The sequence below is a fragment of the Macrobrachium rosenbergii genome, chromosome 12 (genome assembly GCF_040412425.1).
Source record: "Macrobrachium rosenbergii isolate ZJJX-2024 chromosome 12, ASM4041242v1, whole genome shotgun sequence".
NCBI lineage: Eukaryota > Metazoa > Arthropoda > Malacostraca > Decapoda > Palaemonidae > Macrobrachium > Macrobrachium rosenbergii.
Genome location: NC_089752.1, coordinates 71,883,860 through 71,905,312, shown reverse-complemented (window position 1 = coordinate 71,905,312; position 21,453 = coordinate 71,883,860). Strand labels below are relative to the sequence as shown.

Here is a 21,453-nt window from a genome sequence, read left to right as displayed (position 1 = left end):
CGAATCTCGACACTTCTTCTGGAACGAATTAGCGTCGAGGACCGAAGTTCTACTGTGTATATATATATATATATACTGTATATATATATATATTGGTGTGAAAGCGAGGCTATTCCTCAGCAAAATAGCAAGAAGGCGCTAAAGCAGACAGCTTGGTAGATGGTTTTCCTTTATTCATCACGGCCTACGTTTAAGAAAGACGACAAAATTAACCGTTTTTTGAGATCTTTAAAAAATAAACAGGTTATTACTCAAACTACTTATAATGAGCTTTTCGTCACTGGATCATCTTATGGTATCATGTATGGCCTCCCCAAGATACATAAAGAGAACGTACCTATGAGGCCAATCCTTTCTTCATATACTACACCCAACTACAAAATTGCAAAATACATAGTCCCTCTCTTGGAAAACTCTTTCAAAAATGAATTTACTGTTAACAGTTCCTTAGAATTTAAAAATATTTTGTCAAGATTCCGATTTGGTCATGGCCAGTTTTGATATAGTCACTATTCACTAATATACCAGTTGAGGAAACAATCGATTATATTTTGGATACTATTTTTAATGATCAGGACAATGTGTACCGCAGTTTTAACAGCTTAGATTTTAAAGAGCTATTGGAGTTGGCGGTGCGGGACATGGCCTTTGTGTTTAATGATGAAGTTTACATGCAAGTGGAAGGTGTAGGAATGGGTAATCCATTAAGCTGCATTTTTGCTGATATTTTTATGCACAAATTTGAGAGAGAGCTGCTGGACAGCTGTCCCTCTGTTTTCAAGCCGTTATTTTATCGCCGTTATGTTGACGACACTTTTGTCCTTTTTAAAGAACGTCACCACTGTGACCAGTTTTTGTAGTATACTAATTCACTACATAATAACATTAAATTTACTTATGAATTAGAAAATAATAACCAATTATCCTTTTTAGACACCATCGTCATCCGTGAGGACGAGATTTCATACTGGTGTGTTCCGCAAAAAAACCTTCACTGGTCTTGGGCAGAATTTTTACAGTTCATGCTTTTATAATTTTAAATTGAATTCCCTGTCCACTCTCCTCCACAGGGCCATAACACTTACATCCGACTGGCATCTTTTTCACAAGGAAATAGGTTTTCTCTATGATTATTTTAAATCCAACTGCTTTCCATCCAATTTATTTTTAAAGTATGTTAAGAAAACATTGGATAAGTCCTTTCACCCTCCTGCTACCACACACTTGGCACATAAATTAACATATTATATAAGTTTTCCGTTCACGCATGACACCTCTTTCCTACCCAGTCTAAAAAGAATTTTAACATTGTTTTCCTGCAGTTGACGTGAAGCTCATATTTAAGAACCCAAGAACTATTGGCGGTATGTTTCGTCAAAAAGAAAAACTGCCCCCTTTGATGCAGTCTGGTGTTGTTTATTTATTTACTTGCTGTCAATGCCATTGTCAGACATACGTGGGAAACACACGCCAACTGCTTAAGGTCAGATGTGACACACATATTGGCATTAGCTTTCGCAATGGGTGCAAGTTGTCTAAATCCGAAACATCAAATATTAGAAACCACATAAAACTATGCAAAAGTAAAATAAACTATAATGATTTTAAGATTATACTAACCAGTCAACACGAACACCACCTCCCTATTCTTGAATCTTTAGCGATCAAGAAGCTTGTTCCCTCTTTGAACAATCATTCCTCGTCCACGCCCCTGTATATAGCTTAAACCACACCCCACCTTATGTTTATTGTTTTTCATACAGCAACTGAACTTCGAGGAACAAGGTCTGTTAGTTAAAATTTTCTATTTCTTTCTCTCTCTCTCTTTTTTTTTAACAAATTTATGTTAGGTTTACCTTTTTTACTGATGTTTTACTTTATATTTTATTTGTAATTATATCCTAAATCTTCTTGCTGTATCTGTATATTTTACTTTGTATTTTTAGCCTTGAGGATGAGACAAGGATCTCGAAACGTAGGCCGTGATGAATAAAGGAAAACCATCTACCAAGCTGTCTGCTTTAGTGCCTTCTTGCTATATATATATATATATATATATATATATATATATATATATATATATATATATATATATATATATATATATATATATATATATATATATATATATATATATATATATATATATATATATTATATATATATATATATATATATTATATATATATATTATATATATATTATATATATATTATATATAATATATATATATATATATATATATATATATATATATATATATATATATATATATATATATATATATATATATATATATATATATATATATATATATATATATATATACAGGCAGTCCCCGGTTTACTGACGGTTCCGAAGCTTACTAACGTTCGAGGTTACGACGCTTTTCAAATATATTCATCAGAAATTATTTCCGGCTTACGACGCATGTTCGGGGTTACGACGCGTCAATGCCGATCCGACGGAAGAAATATGGCCCCAAAATGGCAGAATAATCATAATTTGAAGGTTTTTTGATGTAAAACTCAATAATAATGCAGTTTACATCGTTTTCAATGCACCCAGAGCATTAAAAGTAAGGTTTTCTTATGATTTTTGACGATTTTCGACGATGTTCGGCTTAAAACGATTTTCGGGTTACGACGCGCGAAGAAACGGAACCCCGTCAGAAACCGGGGACCGCTTATATATATATAAATATATATAATATATATATATATATATACTGTATATATATATATATATATATATATAATATATATATACATATACATATATACATATATACATATATACAAATATATATATATATACATATATACATATATACATATATATATATATATATATATATATATATATATATATATATATATATATATATATGTATGTATGTATGTATGTATGTATCTCACTCACGCACACACACACATACATGCAGGCTCAGCTATATATATATATATATATAATGTATCTCACTCACACACACACACATACATGCAGGCTCAGCTATCGGCGATCCGGTTTTATGGCACTTGTCTAGCGACGAAAATCAGCAATTCTCGTCGCCGAAAATCACCGATTTCCACTTATCGCCGCCGATAATTGGGTACTGGTGGCAATACATACCTAATAGAGGTACCGATAACCAAAAATCAGCAATTTTCTGTGCCGATAAGCACTGAAAATCACCTAAAAAAAACCTGAAAATCACTGATTTTCAGTTATTGGCGATATTCGGTTATCGTCACTCCGTCAGAATGGAACCTCTGCCGATAGCCGGGCACTGCCTGTATATACTTATATAAATATGTATGTATATATATAATATATATGAAGATAGAAAGAGAGAGAGAGAGAGAGAATGTTATTGCAGAAGATTTTCATGTTGATCTTTTGCCTTGCGTTATTTTGTATTTTGTTGACAATGAACCAAAATATTTTAATGGTAAAGAATAAATGACAAACTCTGAGAATTAATTATACCATCATGGTCGAGGAAAGAATTTTTGTGTTGATATAAACTGATAATTTTCCACATGTACAGTCACTCAAAAATGTTTTGCAACATGTTCCAGAAGTTTTCGTTCACCTAACAGTAATTTGTTCTTTTGATATTTACAAGGAAATGTAATTTTCTTATTCGATTTTGGTTATTAATCATATGGTTAACAATATAAAAAAGAATGTGAGTGAAAATTCATATTATGAAAAATAACGAAACATTTTGAAAAATTTCACTTCAGATGATTGGGCAAAAGAGTCAAAGAAGAAACTATATTTCAAATCCAGATAAAAGCTTATTGACTAATAAAATAATATTGAATAATCATCAATGAAATTATATGTAAATAAAGAAAGGAAGAATTCAACCATTATTGTTGTCAAAAACAAAAAAGAAAAAATCTCATAACGTCATATGTTATCGTGTGACTCCACATTCGGGCAGGAAAGTTAAACTAAACTGTCTCGTCACTTGCACCGATAAGATGGGCAACAGACTTGGCTGCACCACAATCATTAGCTTGCATAAGACTAATGTGTCTATTGTAGATATTGCTCGGCAGCTTAGCATAAATAAAACAACCATGTATAGAGGGATACAACAATAGAGAGAACGAGGAAATATGATGAATTCATTGTAAAAAGTGGAGGACAACCCATTGTTGCACTACTGTTAAGGATCATCATCGGATGATCACTAAAGGAACTCCACCTAACTCCCCTGACAACCGGTGTTGTTATAAAGAGAGAACATTATGCTTTCCCTTCAAGTTGCTGCTCAAACCATCCGTAACAGGCTACATGAGACCAAGGTATTATTTCATCATATTCCTGCCAAGAAACACTTCATATCAGCGAAACACAAAGAATAGAGGCTTGGGTTTGTGTTATAATATAATCCAATGGCCAATCATTTCTGTAAGAGTCACCTTTTGCGATGAGGAGGAGACATTCTCCACTGATGAGCATGGTAGTCTTCTTCACTGCTGGCATTTAGCATTAACTAAGTTAATGTTGAATATCTTGCTAATTTTAATTCTTTAGAAACTTAGATAATAAGAAATACAAAAATAGGCGTTATATATTCAGTTAACTTCATAAGAGGCATCAAAATGATAGGCCTAAGTAGTAATGAAAGAAATGAGAAATTACACATAACAGCATATATATATTACAGTATATATATGTGTGCGCACGCGCGTGCGATTATATTCTATGTATTACAAAAATAGACATGAAATCTGTTAGTCTAGTTCAGTATATTTTATATTAAGTTTCATCAGTTCACAATATACATAGGATTAGTCATTCAGAAATTTGAATAATAATAATGTGCAAGCAAATCTTTACAAAAGTCGTTTTTGTTGATGTTAATAAGACTAATAGTTCAACTTATAACAGAGCCCTTTGTTGGCCGAGTCGGTTGAGCTTTAGACCATCATTCGATGGGCCGGAGTTCAGTTCCTGCCGCCGGCTGATGAAGAGTTAGAGGAATTTATTTCTGGTGATAGAAATTCATTTCTCGCTATAATGTGGTTCGGATTCCACAATAAGCTGTAGGTCCCGTTGCTAAGTAACCAATTGGTTCTTAGCCACGTAAAATAAGTCTAATCCTTCGGGCCAGCCCTAGGAGAGCTGTTAATCAGCTCAGTGGTCTGGTAAAACTAAGGTATACTTAACTCAACTTATAACAGTCGTAGGCCTATGTCTACAAAGTTCACATATATGAAGGAGATAAAACAACAATAGTGATGGCAGTTGGAGATGAAAATATTAAAACATAAGAACAGCGATGACCTCTGAAGTATTATAGCAACATCCTTTAATTAAGTAAAGTATGACAGCAGTAAAGCAGTATCAGAAAAAGCCCTGTTTAAGGGAAACTGCAGGTAATTTCTCGGACCCACCACTAGTGTTCAGTTGTTTCATGCGCTTACAACTGAGTTGCCAAATAGCGCCAGATGTCACTATTATAAGTAGTTGTCTGAAAATTTTTGAAGTATGTTGCAAAATATTTTTGAGTGATTGTACATCTCCACTATATTTTTCCCATTCATTTTCTTGGTCAAACGAGTTTGGGCAGAGGAGAAAGGAAGTGACTGCGTGAAGTCACAAGTCTTAACCCTCATACCCTCACCCCCCATAATCCCTCGTGTAGCAGCAAAACAGAGATCTGTATTACCACCTAATCCTCACTGAACGTGGCCAAAAGCCACTGAGAAAAGGAGACCTTTTACGTTTCATTTTATATATTAATTTGGAAAGATTTTAAGGGGGGAATGGGGATGATGGTTTATTTTAAACTGGAATGAAATTAATCACTGGGAACCGCTGAAGCTAGTATGCTGATATAAATAAATGAAGAAATTCATATTATGAAGTAAGCAACGAATAATCAAAAACTTTTCAGTGGGGTAATACAGCTAGCCCAAGAACTGAGTCGGTAAAAACCGGGTGGGCTAGGACAGGTTGAATAGAGGTTCAAAGGGTTGATGTAAACACAGCAAAATGTTGACAAAATGTTATTTCACTTACAGAATCCATTTATACTGTATTTCATATTATATTGACTTATCGTCATATCTATAAAAAAAAAAGATCCCGACATTTGAAATGTTAATGTTCTGAGAATCAGGTGATTGAGACTGCTACCGAAAGAATTAAGAAAATATTTTAGTTGATAGAAGAAACGAATGTATTAGTGGAGTTGTTATTTTCAATATAGTACGTAGAAGTTTCTGATGAGTAATTCATATTTCATTGAGAGAGGGAACTGGTGTTTACAATTAAAAAGTCTTAGTACAGTAGCTGGAGCCGAGACTTGGTTAAACTAACTGAGGAGGAGAATGTTAACTTGTGTTGCTTACATGTGAAATTCAGATTTAAAATATTTTAATGATGATTAGAGATGAAACATCAACAGTGATAAAATATTCTCGTGTACTGTGTGAGTCAACTAAACTTGCAGTGAAGTACAGTTCAGCAAATCGGAGAAAGAAAAAATATGACAATGTGCTCCTACAGTAAAAAACAATTACAAATGTTGGGATGATCGTTTTTTTTTTATACATACAGTATTTCGAAGATAATAGATCAGTATAATACAGGATAAATGTACAGTATTCTGTAAGTGAGATAACATTTTATTGATATTTTGCAGTTTTTTCATTAAAGGGTATGTATACTAAGAGAGAGAGAGAGAGAAAGGGGGGTTGAACTGAGATGTTTATGTACATTGGTAAGCTGTTTTGTGATTTTGCAGGATTTTAATTTAGCATTTTATTGATATTTTGCTGTTTACATTAATATTGTTAAAATTAATACTGTAAATCATTTTTATCATAAATGTGTTTAGTCATGAAAATAAAGTGAAAATACAGTAATTACTGAATATTGCTCTATGAAAAAATGTACAAATTAGTGAATTTTCCGCGATATATTTGGAGGTAAGTTCCGCAGAATACCCTGCGATTAACTGAAGGCCTGATTGATAATCCATGATCTAGCAGTGACCCGCTGTAGTATCCCCAGCTCTTCCTTAGGCGAGTCGGTAGAGTTGCGGCCTTCCACTCGTTAGGCCCGAGTTCGACTCCCCGGCCGGCTAATGAAGAGTTAGAGAAATTTATTTCTGGTGATAGAAATTCCATTCTCGCTATAATGTGGTTCAGATTCCACAATAAGCTGTAGGTCCCGTTGCTAAGTAACCAATTGGTTCTTAGCCTCGTTAAATAAGTCTAATCCTTCAGATTATTCCTAGGAGAGCTGTTAATCAGCTCAGTGGTCTGGTTAAACTAAGGTACACTTAACTTTAACTGTAGTCTCCTTTGGCGTAGAGAGAGAGAGAGAGAGAGAGAGAGAGAGAGAGAGAGAGAGAGAGAGAGAGAGAGAGAGTCTTATTTGCCCAGGTGCTACCCTTCACATGGTCAGTATGTCAAAATGATTGACAGTTAGGCATACATCTCTCCCTCTAAGTGGGAGACTTTGGATCAGTATAAGCTGTATTTTCCTTAATGAATTAATATTTTACTCTACATTAATATTGATATTTGAAAATTAGTAAAAAAAAATTTAGCAAATGTATTTAGTCATGAAAATACAGTAATTGATGAATACTGCTCTACCGATTAGTGAATTTTCCACGATATATTGGAAATACATTTCACAGGAAAATCTGCGATTAACGGAAGCCGCAAATCCTGAACTGCAATGTGGGGCCGTTCAATGTATATCTGAATACAATGAGTAAAATGCCAATTTTAATAAAATGAACATTATACACTTTAAATACTTGAACACTGACTTTTGTAAATGGCTACACTTTAAATACTTGAACACTGACTTTTGTAAATGGCTACACTTTAAATACTTGAACACTGACTTTTGTAAATGGCTACTATTGATGTAACAGTTAACAGCCTAACCGGGGCCAAATGTTCACGCACATTTTGTAGCTCTGGTCACCTCTGGTATGATGCATACTCCTAAAATTTAATTGAATTCAGAAAGACAAAATACAATAGTACTGTATATGAAATAAACATGAATTTTCACATTAAGTTGGACCAGAAATGGCTTAAGGGATTGTAAATCAGTAGTGATGACAGCAAAGAAGGAATTTAGCTAAAAGCATGATAGGACACACACACACACACACACACACACACACACACACACACACACACACACACACACACACACACACACACACACACACACACACACACACACACACACACACACACACACACACACACACACACACACACACACACACACACACACACACACACACACACACACACACACTAGTTAGCAAAAAAGGAATTTAGTTAAAAACATGATAGCACACACACACACACACACATACACAATAGCTAAATACAAGAGCTGATCTTCCTGTGGATTACCATAAGCCAAGAATATGATCACAATTGTAAAAAAATAAAGAAGCAATTAAAGCTGTGGATGTTAAAGGAGTCAAAACAGGTCTTGGAACACTCAAGAAAATAGGAAAAGTGTTGATCTGGATGTATAAAAAATAGCAGGTGGTAGTGTTACTGAGGCCATGGTTTGTGAAAAAGCAAAAGATACAGTGAAGTTACTTTAAACAGTACTTGTGTTAAATCTAGTTGTTTTCTTTATTTACTATTATGTTGTATAAAAGTACAATACAAGCCAATTATTGCAAAAATGTCTTTTAAAATGGCATTGTCCATTGGTCTGGAACATATCAATTTACTTTGTATTATTCTTTATGGGAAGAATTCAGTTGATACTCGTCGTACCTTTGGAATCAATCGTCGGCAAGTACCCAGGTATCACTGTAAATGGGTTCTGTAAGGAAGATAACAGTTTTACATTACCTTTATCTTAAATACAGCTATTTGACTCAAGTAAATGGATATTGATTGTACCACCTAAGCTAGCCCAGGTTCAATAGTTCACAAACACACATTTTCTATCTCCTGTATGGTAATACATTGTTAATAACTGATAAAGTTTCTGTATAAAAATTCATTAATGGTCATAAAACCATGGTAGGCTGTGGGTAAACACAGGTAGGCTACTGCCTACTGAACTGTGTCATTTACGAGGGAGAGAAGGGGGTTACATGTATTTTCAAAGTGTATTTATGCAGTATATTATTACAAATATTGGGAAAAGGTAGATAATTGCCCTTTACATGAAGTTTTCAGTTTAGGAGAGCGCCGATGCCATAAGGCCCCATTATAAGTAAATGACTGTTTCAACCCTGCGATTGAAGGTATTTGCTTCAAATTTATACCACTTATTCTACAGCTAATAATGAAAATTCTCTCATGGGGAAATTTATAAATGCGACCTCTAGGTTCGTTTGTTTTGCAGTTGAAAAAATCATGTCGCTTCAGAATTAATATTCAGAATAAAAAGTTGCACAGAAAAGTGATTTTCCCAACGACAATATAGGTATACAGTATAGTTATACTACACTGTAAAAGTTTCATTGAATTTGGTTCAGTCTTCTAGGAGAAATAAGCATTTAGTTTTGAAAAAGGTAAGTTTTGAGAAAACAGCTAAAGAAAAAAATATTTGGACTTCCAAGAGAAATCTGAGACAATCAGGAGCTCTTGAGCTAGTTATCCCTATATCATTATATAACCCATGATCTCTATGATGCCACTGATAGAGGGAATGGGATATTTTAGTGGGTGACAGTTATTTTTTAATAATTTTTTTTGACACTTTTACTTGCCCTTTGTACAGTATGTCGCTCACAGTGCCGTACAAGTGTTGAACAAAATTATCCATGAACCAACCGAAACATTTTTCTTAGCAACATATCTTCAGTGTATAACTCCATCCACCTAACCAGACTTATAGTCATACAGACACAAGTTTTTACAATTTGTCATTTACAGTGCTGTACAAGCGATGAACAAAATTGTCCATGAACCAATCTAAACATTTTTTTGAGCAATTTATCTTCAAGATACGTTTATTTACACACAAAACAGTCCAAAACAGTGTATAACTCCTTCCACCTAACCAGACATTTTCACAAATTTTTTTCACAATTTGTGGTTCACTGTGCCATAAAAGCAATGGACAAAATTGTCAATAAACCTATAAAAAAATTTTTTTTAGCATTAATGTTTCAGGATATGTTTATTTAGACATCAAACAGTTGAAAGCTGTTAATAACTAAAATTTTATAAATCCTCGAAATTTGGTGGTCGGCACTCCCTTTAAAGTGTGAAGGTTGTTTGAGGATACTGAGTGTTTACTGTATGTGGTATTGACTAAGGTTAGGTGAGGAAGGGGTACGGAGCTGCCCTTGAACACCCTAGATTTTTTTTACTTGCCATTATCTGGATTTCACCATTATCTGATGTGCCCTTGGCTCTTATTAATTTGAATAATTGAAGGATTACTATATGTTAAAGTAAAATCCTTTTAAATTGCAAAACAGCTGTTTCCCAGTTCATTTGTTTACATCATACATGACGTGGGTTGTTAGTTCTTTGGGAATTGGTTAATTATAAAAGATGGTTATGAATTGTTACATAGGCCATAAGTTTGGTAATCTTGTTTGAAAGTCTAGTCCAGTGGATTGAACCAAAAATGAAATTTGTTCTGTTGTAATGCACAGTGTTTGTGCAGTATGTTACAACACCGTGTTTACATTGTCAGTACATATATAGGGATTTCTAGATGACGACTGTCAAAGCAGATTCATTTTCAGAACGCTACTAAACAAATAAAAAATGCACCGAAGTCTCTTGAGCGCAGTCAAGTTTTCTGTACATCATATAATCAAGGCCACCCAAAATAGATCTATCTTTTGGTGGTCTGGGTATAATGCTGTATGAGCTGCGGCCCATGAATCTTTAACCACAGCGCCTGGTGGTACCCTGTCCTATATCGTTGCCAGATGCATGATTATGGCTAACTTTAACCTTAAAAAAAAAAACTACTGAGGCTAGAGGGCTGCAATTTGGTATGTTTGATGATTGGAGGGTGGATGGTCAACATAACAATTTGCAGCCCTCTAGCCTCAGTAGTTTTTAAGATCCGAGGGCGGACGGACAGACAAAGCCAGCACAATAGTTTTATTTTACAGACAACTGAAAGTTATTGAAATTTAATGATTTTATGTGTGCATACATACTTTACGAGTAAATGATAATAGAATAGTGAAGGAGTGTGTGTGTGTGTGTGTTATTGTATTAGGCTTCGATGTAAACATTCTCTCTCTCTCTCTCTCTCTCTCTCTCTCTCTCTCTCTCTCTCTCTCTCTCTCTCTCTCTCTCTCTCTCTCTCTCTCTCTCTGTGCTGTATCTCAGTACTGTACATATGCTTTAATGAAATATGAATTACTATATCATAAAGATAAAAACACAAAACTAAAATTCCAGGAAGTTCATGACCCCACCAAATGAGTGCATGCATGCGTATATACAGTATGTGTTGCCCCCTTTTTTTTTTGCTTTGCTTGACTTACTATACTGTATTTCATTACAAGTTTAGTGGACTCTTTAAGTATGATTATCACACATATATCAGTACACAAGAGAACATTTTGTCACTGTTAATATTTCTTCTATAATCACGTAAAAATATTTAAAAGGTGAATGTATGTAGGCAAAACCAAACAGTAAAAATAGAAAGAATACTGTAGCATAAGATTTAAATGAAATAGTGAAGGAGTGTGTTACTGCATTAGTCTCTCTCTCTCTCTCTCTCTCTCTCTCTCTCTCTCTCTCTCTCTCTCTCTCTCTCTCTCTCTCTCTCTCTCTCTCTCTCTCAGTACTGTACATATCCTTTAAATGAAATATGAATTACTATATCATAAACATTGTAAACATAAAAATGCAAAACTAAAACTGCAGGGAGTTCATGATGCCATCAAATGAGTGCATACATACAAACGTAAGTTACAATTTTTTTTTTCCTATTCTTGATTTACTGTATCATATTTCATTACAAATTTAGTTCGCTCCAAAGCATGATTATCACACATAACAGTACACAAGAGAATATGTTATCTCTCTAATCACCATTAAAATATTTAACAAATAAAAATTTCATATGTAGGCAAGACACAACCAAACAGGCTGTAGCAAGTTCACTGATGCCATTGAATGAGTGTCTGCATAAGTACGTACCCTACGTACACAATTGCATTTATGTTTTGTTTGAAAAAATAAAAAATGAGATATATAGTAAGAATATAAACGAGAATGCTGTTGCATAGAATATAGATAAAAAAGTAGTGTGTGTTACTATACTTAGGTTTCGATGCAGATATGCATCAGTTATTGTTCTCTCTCCCACTCTCACCACTGCCCCTCCTCTCCCTTGGAGCCCAGCCATCCAACCTACCTCCCAGAAACCTTTTCAATCTAAGCGTGATCAGTTTTACTCAAATTTTTGTGAGGTCACACAGCATTGCCAACCATCAGAGGCAGTTTTTTCAAAGTTTTTTAAAATTTTTATATGTCATATCTTGGGGCCTTTGCCTTTTTTTGCACTATATGTTCCTGTCCTCTATTCTTATTTTCCTACTTCGTTTTTGTGTTTACCTCATAGTAAGTTTATTTCTCACTTATACAGAAGTTAATGTTATATTTAGGAATAGATTTTAAGATATTTTATATCTTCAGAAAGTTTAGGAATAGATTTTAAGATATTTTATATCTTCAGAAAATACAAGTTGTTTGCTTTATTGGGAATGTTTAACTCCCAGGCTCTCTACTGATAACTTTGCAACAGTTGCTTTGACTAGCTAGGTTACTGAATGTGATGCAGAGGATTCTTTTTGCTAATATACTATTTTAGCTTTAGTAAAGGTTTGTATCTATAGAACAGATTTTAATTAAGATTTTATATTTTAATTTCACTTCCAATGTAAAAAAGTTTCTGCTCATTGAACACCATTTTGATTCAAGATAAATTGAAATGTTACAGCTCGTATTAAGAAAACTGGAGACAGAGATATACAAGTTGTAACACAGTGTATCAAGTCTCCTAATGTTCGGTCCTGTGCTCCTCCAACTGTCGGAAACATCCTACTGAAAATAAATGCAAAAATGGGAGGTACAAATAACATTTTAAGCAACATCTCTCAACCAATTGTAAGTAGTTCTTCTCTTAGTTAATTTTTAACTGTTGTGGAAGCTGAATAATTTAGAGTAAATTTTGCTTTTGAAATTTTTTTTATATAAATTTAATTTTGTGTAATAGTAATATTTACACCTTATTTTTTATATTCCATATTGCCTGTGAAAGATTATTTCAGATGGAAAATTCCACAAGGAAGTACTTTCTTGGCATTTGAAAATTGTATGTGCAATATTCAAACATGCATCTTATCTTATTTTGTAACTATGGGACTTTACTTACACAGGGATTTGGTACCAAGACTCATAAGAGTAAACAATCACTTGGATTTGAATCCTTTACATAAAATGGTGTTATACACTATAGTGTACATTGTCTCCTCAACTTAGCAGGCAGGTTTGAGGTCTTGTTTCCTGACGAGTATCAAAATCCATTAGGTAACAAAGACTAAGACCTGGTAGTATAGGAGACATGATAACCCAGAGCTGGTGTAGCAATCATGTGAAAATCCCTGTCATTATTTCTTCCTGCTCTTGTTTTATATTGCTGTTTCACTGTAAGTTTTGAAGTGTGTCTTGTCTGTTAAATACAGTAATGAACACAACATTACAGGTAGGTATGATAAAATATAAAATATACCTTATGTAAATATGTATTGCTCAAAAATTACTTTCACTATAGCATTAAAGTAACATGATCAGTGTATACAGTACTGTCATTAACTCTCACAATCAGGGTTAAATTGCATTAAAAAATACCTTTGACTGGGCAGACTTGGTCAGCCAGCCACAAAAAAAAAACATCATTGGAGAGAGGATGAAATGTAAGTGTAGAGGGTGAAAAGAAATTCTAAAAAAAAAATTCTGGACTAGCAATAGGAATTTGGGAATGAATATTTCTAACCTGGCACAGGGCCTTTTGCTGGGACATGGAGAAGATACCAGCTAATTTTGTAAGTTGTAAATGTTCTTTCTACGTGATACTACAAAATTACGATTACAATTATTATTTTGCAAAAGATAAGAACTAAAATGAACAGTTATTACATGCAAGGTACTAGACTAGAAGGTGGAGTTTAGCACCTTCGTGCATGATATATCAAGGATGATGGTTATTCCAGCCATATACAGGGCTGAAGTCTGAGTGTTGTTTCCATGTTGTTGTTTATGGGCCATTAAAGCCATTTTGTTGTTTTCTGCAAAATTCATTCAAATATTGTGCAAAAACAGGTGTTGACATAAAAAAAACATATTTGTTTTTCACTAACATGCAAAACTAGTATTTGCATGTACCTTTCATGGCTGCTACAAACTTACCAACATTGAATCCTAAACATTGAGTACAAACAACAAGCCAGTGGACTCTGAAATTAGACTGCTGTCGCTTGTTCCCGGTTGTAAAAACGACCTAATCCCCCCAGAGCTGGGGGAGTGACGGAACTCTCTCCCGCAGTAAGTCAATCCTTTCTTTGTCGCTGTCCAGTACACACGGCTCTTGACAGCTCTTTGTTGTACTGGCCAGCAGTCTTACTGTTGGATATTATTGCATTTTTCTCCATTATTATGGAGGGTTTATCCAGTCATAGCAGCGTGGCTTCATCGGCTTCAACGAACACAAGATGCTGTACTTTTTGCTGCAAACAGCTAAGTGTTAAACTTGTTTTTGACGGTCATACTGTCTGTTCTAATTGTATGGGATGTGGCTGCTTCGAGATTAGTTGTGATCAGTGTAAGGATTGGTCTGATTTGCAACATCAGGAGCACTTGTCTTACATTCAATCAGGGTGTAGTAGCAAGCGTAAGATTAGAGGTAAGCATGTGGCTTCAGATGTGCAAGTTTATTCAGATTTTGCAGTGTTACCAGATCAGTTCGAGAAGGTAGATGATTTGGATAAACCTGTTAGTTCGTCTGACTCTGAAGTAGGCCGAACATTGAAATCAGGTGTATCTTTCAATGATTTGGGCTCTGTCCTTGGTAACTATAGAGATTGTGTAGATGGTCATATTATGGATTTAGCTGATGTCAGGGATTGGCTAATCATGTTTATTCCAGCTTCCCCTGTCATGTTTTGGTTTTGCATATAAGCAGTCCCGTTGCAACACAGTCCGTGCATTCAGAACCACACCATTCCACAGGTAGAGGGAGTGTCCCGACTGGAGTGCATAGCAGGACTGTGGTTACTAGTCTCCCCTTCCCCTGATATTCTGCTAGATGGGGATAGTGAAGTGGATCTTGAAGGTGATTGGGAAGATCTGTGTAGGCCTAGGTCGGGACTTTGTTTCAGGCCGCGCTCATGTGCGTTATGGGATGGCCAAGCTCTTAGACTTTTAGCAAAATTATCGCCAAGCAGATTTTTGGATTCTGTGGGGTTAAGTCAGGGTCTGGCTAATCTTTTCGTATGCTTGTTGGGTGGAAAAATTATCCACCACGTCCAGTTTATTGTTCATTTTGAGTCAGAATGGTTTGACCAGTGTGGGTAATAATTGAATGCTGGTTCTAGTTTTGGGAAGGTTAAAGAGAATAGATCACATCTGGACATTAGGTTGTCACCTAACCCTTTAATGCCGACTGGACATATTTTACGTCGACAAAAGTTGTCTATCGGGTGCCAAGTGGATGTAAAATACGTTGACTACAAAAAGTTTTTTTAAATATTCGCGGAAAAATACTTATAGGCCTCGTTTGTGAAAAATTTTAAATTGCGCCTTGAGGGATGCTGGGAGTTCACAGATCACGCTGTTGTTTTGTTTACAAGCGTGACCCATCGGAAATTCTTTAGTCACTTTGTCGTAATTTTTGCACCATTTTGTATTAGCCTTTACATAAAGTTTTATATATAAAAATGTGTGCAATTTCATGTAGAATACAACAAAAAATAACTCATGGTTGTAGCTTTATCAGTTTTGACATAGTTTCATATAAATCACGATAAGTGCCAAAATTTCAACATTTGGTCAACTTTGACTCGACCGAAATGGTCGAAAATGCAATTATAAGCTAAAACTCTTACATTCTAGTGATATTCAATCATTTACCTTCATTTTGCAACAAACAAGAAGTTGCTAGCACAATATTTCGATTTATGGTGAATTTTTGAAAAAACTTTTTCCTTACTTCCGCTCTAACTCTGCTGAAAATCTTGTAAGAGCCTGACGCCGTCTCTTCCAAACACGTGTGTGTTCGTGTGTTCGTCGTCCATCGGAGTGGACAAGACAACAAGAGCGTCTCATTTTCTTTCTCTAAAGGAACGCGATTTCAACCATACAATATTTCCGCCTGTTTCTCCCTAACCATTGTTGTCTTGATGTATGTACAATCACCACTACTTGCATTGCCATGCAAGCATTCTAATCTTGTATTCATAATGAACCAACAAATCTTCTGTATCAAACTGTGTGCATGTTTCAGTTTGTGAAGACGCCAAACGTCTCACCACTCCGATGGACGACGAACACACAAGCACACACGTGTTTGGAAGAGGTGGCGTCAGGCTCTAACAATCTCAGAAATTCTTTAATCACTTTGTCGTAATTTTTGCACATTTTTGGATTAGCCATTACATAAAGTTTTATATATGAAAATGTGTGCAATTTCATGTAGAATACAACAAAAAATAACTCATGGTTGTAGCTTTTATCAATTTTGACATTTTCATATAAATCACAATAAGTGCCAAAATTTCAACCTTTGGTCAACTTTGACTTGACCGAAATGGTCGAAAAATGCAATTGTAAGCTAAAATTCTTACATATTCAATCATTTACCTTCATTTTGTAACAAACGAGAAGTCTTTAGCACAATATTTCGATTTATGGTGAATTTTTTAAAAAACTTTTTCCTTACGTCCGCACACACTAACTCTGCTGAATATCTCACAATTTCTTTAGTCACTTTGTCGTTATTTTTGTACCATTTTATATTAGCTGTTACATAAAGTCTTATATATGAAAATGTGTGCAATTTCATGTAGAATACAAAAAAATAACCCATGGTTGTAGCTTTTATCAGTTTTGAAATATTTTCATATAAATCACGATAAATGCTGAAATTTCCACCTTCAGTCAACTTTGACTTGACCGAAATGGTCGAAAAATGTAATTGTAAGCTAAAACTTTTACATTCCAGTAATATTCAATCATTTATCTTTATTTTGCAACAAACGGGAAGTCTCTAGCACAATATTTCGATTTATGGTGAATTTTTGAAAAAAACTTTTTTTTACGTCCGCACGTTACAAATTCATGCACCATTTTGTGATAATATTTTGTCTGTGTTGCTATGATCGTTTTACAATTTATGTACCAAAATCATCGCAATTTAGTGTACAATACAACAAAAAAAAAATAACTCATTAGCTTTAACCGTTTTGCTCATAGCACGATTTGTATACAATTATATATGAATTTTTTTTTTTTTCGCTGCCGTATATTCCAATATTTATATATGATAATGATATTTTATTTCATTTCTGATGGTTGCACACTAAACTTCAGGCAATGAGAAATAAAGGAGCCAAAAATGAACTCTTAATCTTAAAAACTAAGCGTGCTGTGATTTTTTGAAAAAAACTTTCTTTCCGCATACGGCAGACACTTGTAAATAGAGACTCGGCGTTTAAGGGTTAAACTGTCCAATACTGTATTGTTGGTTTTTTTTATGGGCAATTTATTTTGCAGGTATATATCTGAAATTGAGTAAGTGAATTAATATTTCAGACTATGAACATTTCAAAATACCGGTTAGGATAATCTGTTCATTATGTTATATGGAATAACTGTTCACTAGAGGCTAAACAAGTTGCTTCGGGGTACTGTATTGTGTTGGCTGTATACCAGTAGTTAATGGGTTTTGACGTACCGGAATGGCACCCCTCCCCCCCAGATCATTGAGTTGAGGTGTCACTGTACTGATTTAAACAGTTTTCATCTTTTCCTTCAGCACTTCATTTCCATAAAATGTGCTGGCAATCATATTCCTCTTTAATTTCAACAAAGTATTTCCGTAGAATCTCCTGGCAATTGTATTCCTCTCTAATTTCAAGAAAGGAGTTCATCTTTTCCTTGTGTATCAATATTGTCCTGCTGTTTCCCCTTTTATTTTTTTGTCCCTTTATCTAATGAGTCAAATATATTCTGGTCAACTCATTGGTTACTGGTTCTCTGGTGCTTGTTAATCCATATGTTCCTTGTGCTTTTCTGCTATACAGTATGTATTTCCAAGAGCAACGTCTTCTAGTTTATATTTATTATTTGCCTTCAGATGATTTTTTAGATACTGCCTTCAGCATTCCATTATTATTTTCTCTCAAAATTTTACTCCATTTTCATGTACTAGCATCCCTTTTTTGTATTTCTCTCCAGCAATATCCTGTCCTGAATGTTTTCCTTCCTTGTCTCTGCACTGAGATTTTGGTTCCATTCCTTCCAACTCTTCCTTTCTGTCCTGCCACCAGGTTTTCACAACTCCTGTAATGATAATGGGAGCAGATGTAAACCATCCTCAAGCTGGTGATAAGGTTACGCCCTCATTAGCAGCAGTACTTGGATCATTGGACAGGTATGCTTCAAAATATGCTGTAGAAGTGAGACATCAGATGCATCGCACAGAAATGATCCAGAAAATCCGTGAGATGACCAAGTAAGTTATAGGGTCTGCTGTCTGTTAATAAAGAGAAAACACTGCATATTAGGAATTTTCCATTTGTTGACAATTGTTTTTGCATATCTCAGTTTATGATATGTTAGATTTTATTAGACAGGGTTTGAGAGTGAAGTATTTCATTTAATGTTAATTTCATTTTGCAGATTAAAGTTTGAAGGACCCATATAAATAGTTATATTTTACGCTGGTGTGATGTTTTTAGTAGAAATACTGTATATAATTAAAAATTTATTCAAACTTGTATGTAAATTGTAATTTTAAGTCCCAGAAAGTTTTATAGGAACTTTTGTGTGGATACTTAAATACTTAGCTCACTTTAGGATTAAGGGCATGTTAAGAAGCAAAATCATTTGACATAATGAGTGTTTTATGGCCGAGGACTTTTTTTGGTTTGGCGAGTTAAGTTTAATTTTGTGTTGAAGTGTAATATCTAGAGTTAGTTTTCCTCATGAATGGTGATAACCTTTTCTCAGACATTTCCTTATGTTTTTGTATTTAAAAAAAATTTTTTCATTATGTTAATAAAATACTAAGTCATTATAGGTAATAAAGAAATAAGTAAATATATAATTACAAAGTGAGTCACGTTTTAATTGTAGATCATTTGAAGTTTAGATGACTAACTAATGTAATTTCTGCCATGAGTTCTCTCCACCTTTATAGTTTTTGTGTTAATAAGACTTGATCGAGATCTTCATCTGTGCCCCGTGATTGTACCTTTTTTTTTCCCCTAATTTCAGAAACTTATTAAAAGCCTTCTACCGATCTACAAAACGAAAGCCAGAAAGAATTGTCATGTATCGGGATGGAGTAAGTGAGTCGCAGTTTTTGGAGGTTTTGTCATTTGAGTTAAAGGAAATGCGAGCAGCTTGCACAGAACTTCAGGCAGATTACCAGCCAGCCATTACATTTATTGTTGTTCAGAAGAGGCACCATACAAGGTATTTTAATATATTTCATTTTTATATGGAGTGTTATTTGTTTGGTATGAATTTTTTAAAAAGTTATTTGTATAATTTCAAATTACCTTTAAAATTCTTCTTCTTCTTCTTCTTCTTCTTCTTCTTCTTCTTCTTCTTCTTCTTCTTCTTCTTCTTCTTCTTCTTCTTCTTCTTCTTCTTCTTCTTCTTCTTCTTCTTCTTCTTCTTCTTCTTCTTCTTCTTCTTCTTCTTCTTCTTCTTCTTCTTCTTCTTCTTCTTCTTCTTCTTCTTCTTCTTCTTCTTCTTCTTCTTCTTCTTCTTCTTCTTCTTCTTCTTCTTCTTCTTCTTCTTCTTCTTCTTCTTCTTCTTCTTCTTCTTCTTCTTCTTCTTCTTCTTCTTCTTCTTCTTCTTCTTCTTCTTCTTCTTCTTCTTCTTCTTCTTCTTCTTCTTCTTCTTCTTCTAATATGAAGAGAGCAGTTATTAGAAAAGGAAAAATAACATCAATAAATATATAAAAATGTAGTAAATAATTTAAATAAAAGGAGAATTGTATTAGGGTAGTAATGCATTGCCTAATGCATTGCATCTTCGCTTGAACTTTTGAGGTTCCAACTGCACAACATCCACAGAGATTGTTCCACAGTCTAAAGGTGTGAGGAATAAAAGACCACTGGTGTTGTTGTTAAGCAAATCTGATTGCTCTTAGCAGGAAAACAGGATCATGGATCAGTTGTCAATATGAAAAGATGTTTGTTAAAATGCAACTCAGGAAAAATTGACAAACGAGACCATTTGTCGATGGTCCAAGTTATAACTGCAAATATTAGGAAACAGAAACCTGCCATGACTAACCACGCTATTTAAGAAATAAACCTGTGGCAGAAGCAAACATCCACACCAGGGAAAATGATCCAAAGAGGTTGCGTTGATTTTATAACTGTTATAACTATATGAGGCCTAACATAATATAATACCTAACTTTTGTGCAGCAGTTGCTGACACTTTCATTAGAGGTTTCTCAAAAGTAAGATGGGCGTCAGTAGTTACGTTTAGTTACGTTAAGTATAATTAAAGCTTAGACTCATTCAGCAGAGTCCCACCCACTTGGAAGGGAGGATATGTTGGAAAAGTGGTACAAGTTCATTTTACTCGAGTTCAGCCTCATACCCAACTGACTAACACTATTTACCAATCTGCTCCATGTCATGATTGAGACTAGGGCAGCAGCATTTCTCGTAAGTGGAGACTTTACTACACCCAGAAGTGTTGTGTCATCAGCATACTGAACAATCTTGTTTTCCAGGCCAACAGGCATAAGGGGTCCCAGAAGTTATGACTTGTACAGTGAACCCCCCGTATTCGCGGGGGATGCGTCCCACACCCCCGCGCGAATAGGTCAAATCCGCAAATGCTTACAACGCCCCTCTAAAAACGCTTATACCTGTCTACCATGGAGGGTCAAACACCAAAGTATGCCTAAAAATACCAGCCTACATCAAATATACATTAAACTATTACCTTATTACTGTATTAATATTTGAAATATACTTCTTCTTTTAACGTGCTTTTTTCCCATTTTTGTATGGGGTAAGCACGATGCCTTCTTTTGAAGGACTTTTTGATTTGGCTTTGGGGTAGACCTGTGGTCTCGATCGGCTGCCCTGCCTGACATCGCTTAGACCCCGGTAGCGTATGTTTCATGTATCATACCCGACCCAACGCCCTTTCTTCCCAGCAGCGAGAAGTTATTGCGCGGGTATGGCGA

General features: G+C 34.7%; 1 protein-coding gene across 5 annotated transcripts in view; it reads left to right on the top strand.

The window, feature by feature from the left end:
* LOC136843731 (protein argonaute-2-like) overlaps nucleotides 1-21,453 on the top strand; it is a 645,860-nt gene that overhangs the window by 449,302 nt on the left and 175,105 nt on the right. For all 5 annotated transcript variants that reach the window (XM_067112367.1, XM_067112365.1, XM_067112370.1 and 2 more), the window contains 3 exons: nucleotides 12,955-13,121; nucleotides 18,560-18,744; nucleotides 19,509-19,709. In XM_067112367.1, the coding sequence (XP_066968468.1) occupies nucleotides 12,955-13,121; nucleotides 18,560-18,744; nucleotides 19,509-19,709 (553 nt within the window). The remainder of the gene's footprint in view (nucleotides 1-12,954; nucleotides 13,122-18,559; nucleotides 18,745-19,508; nucleotides 19,710-21,453) is intronic.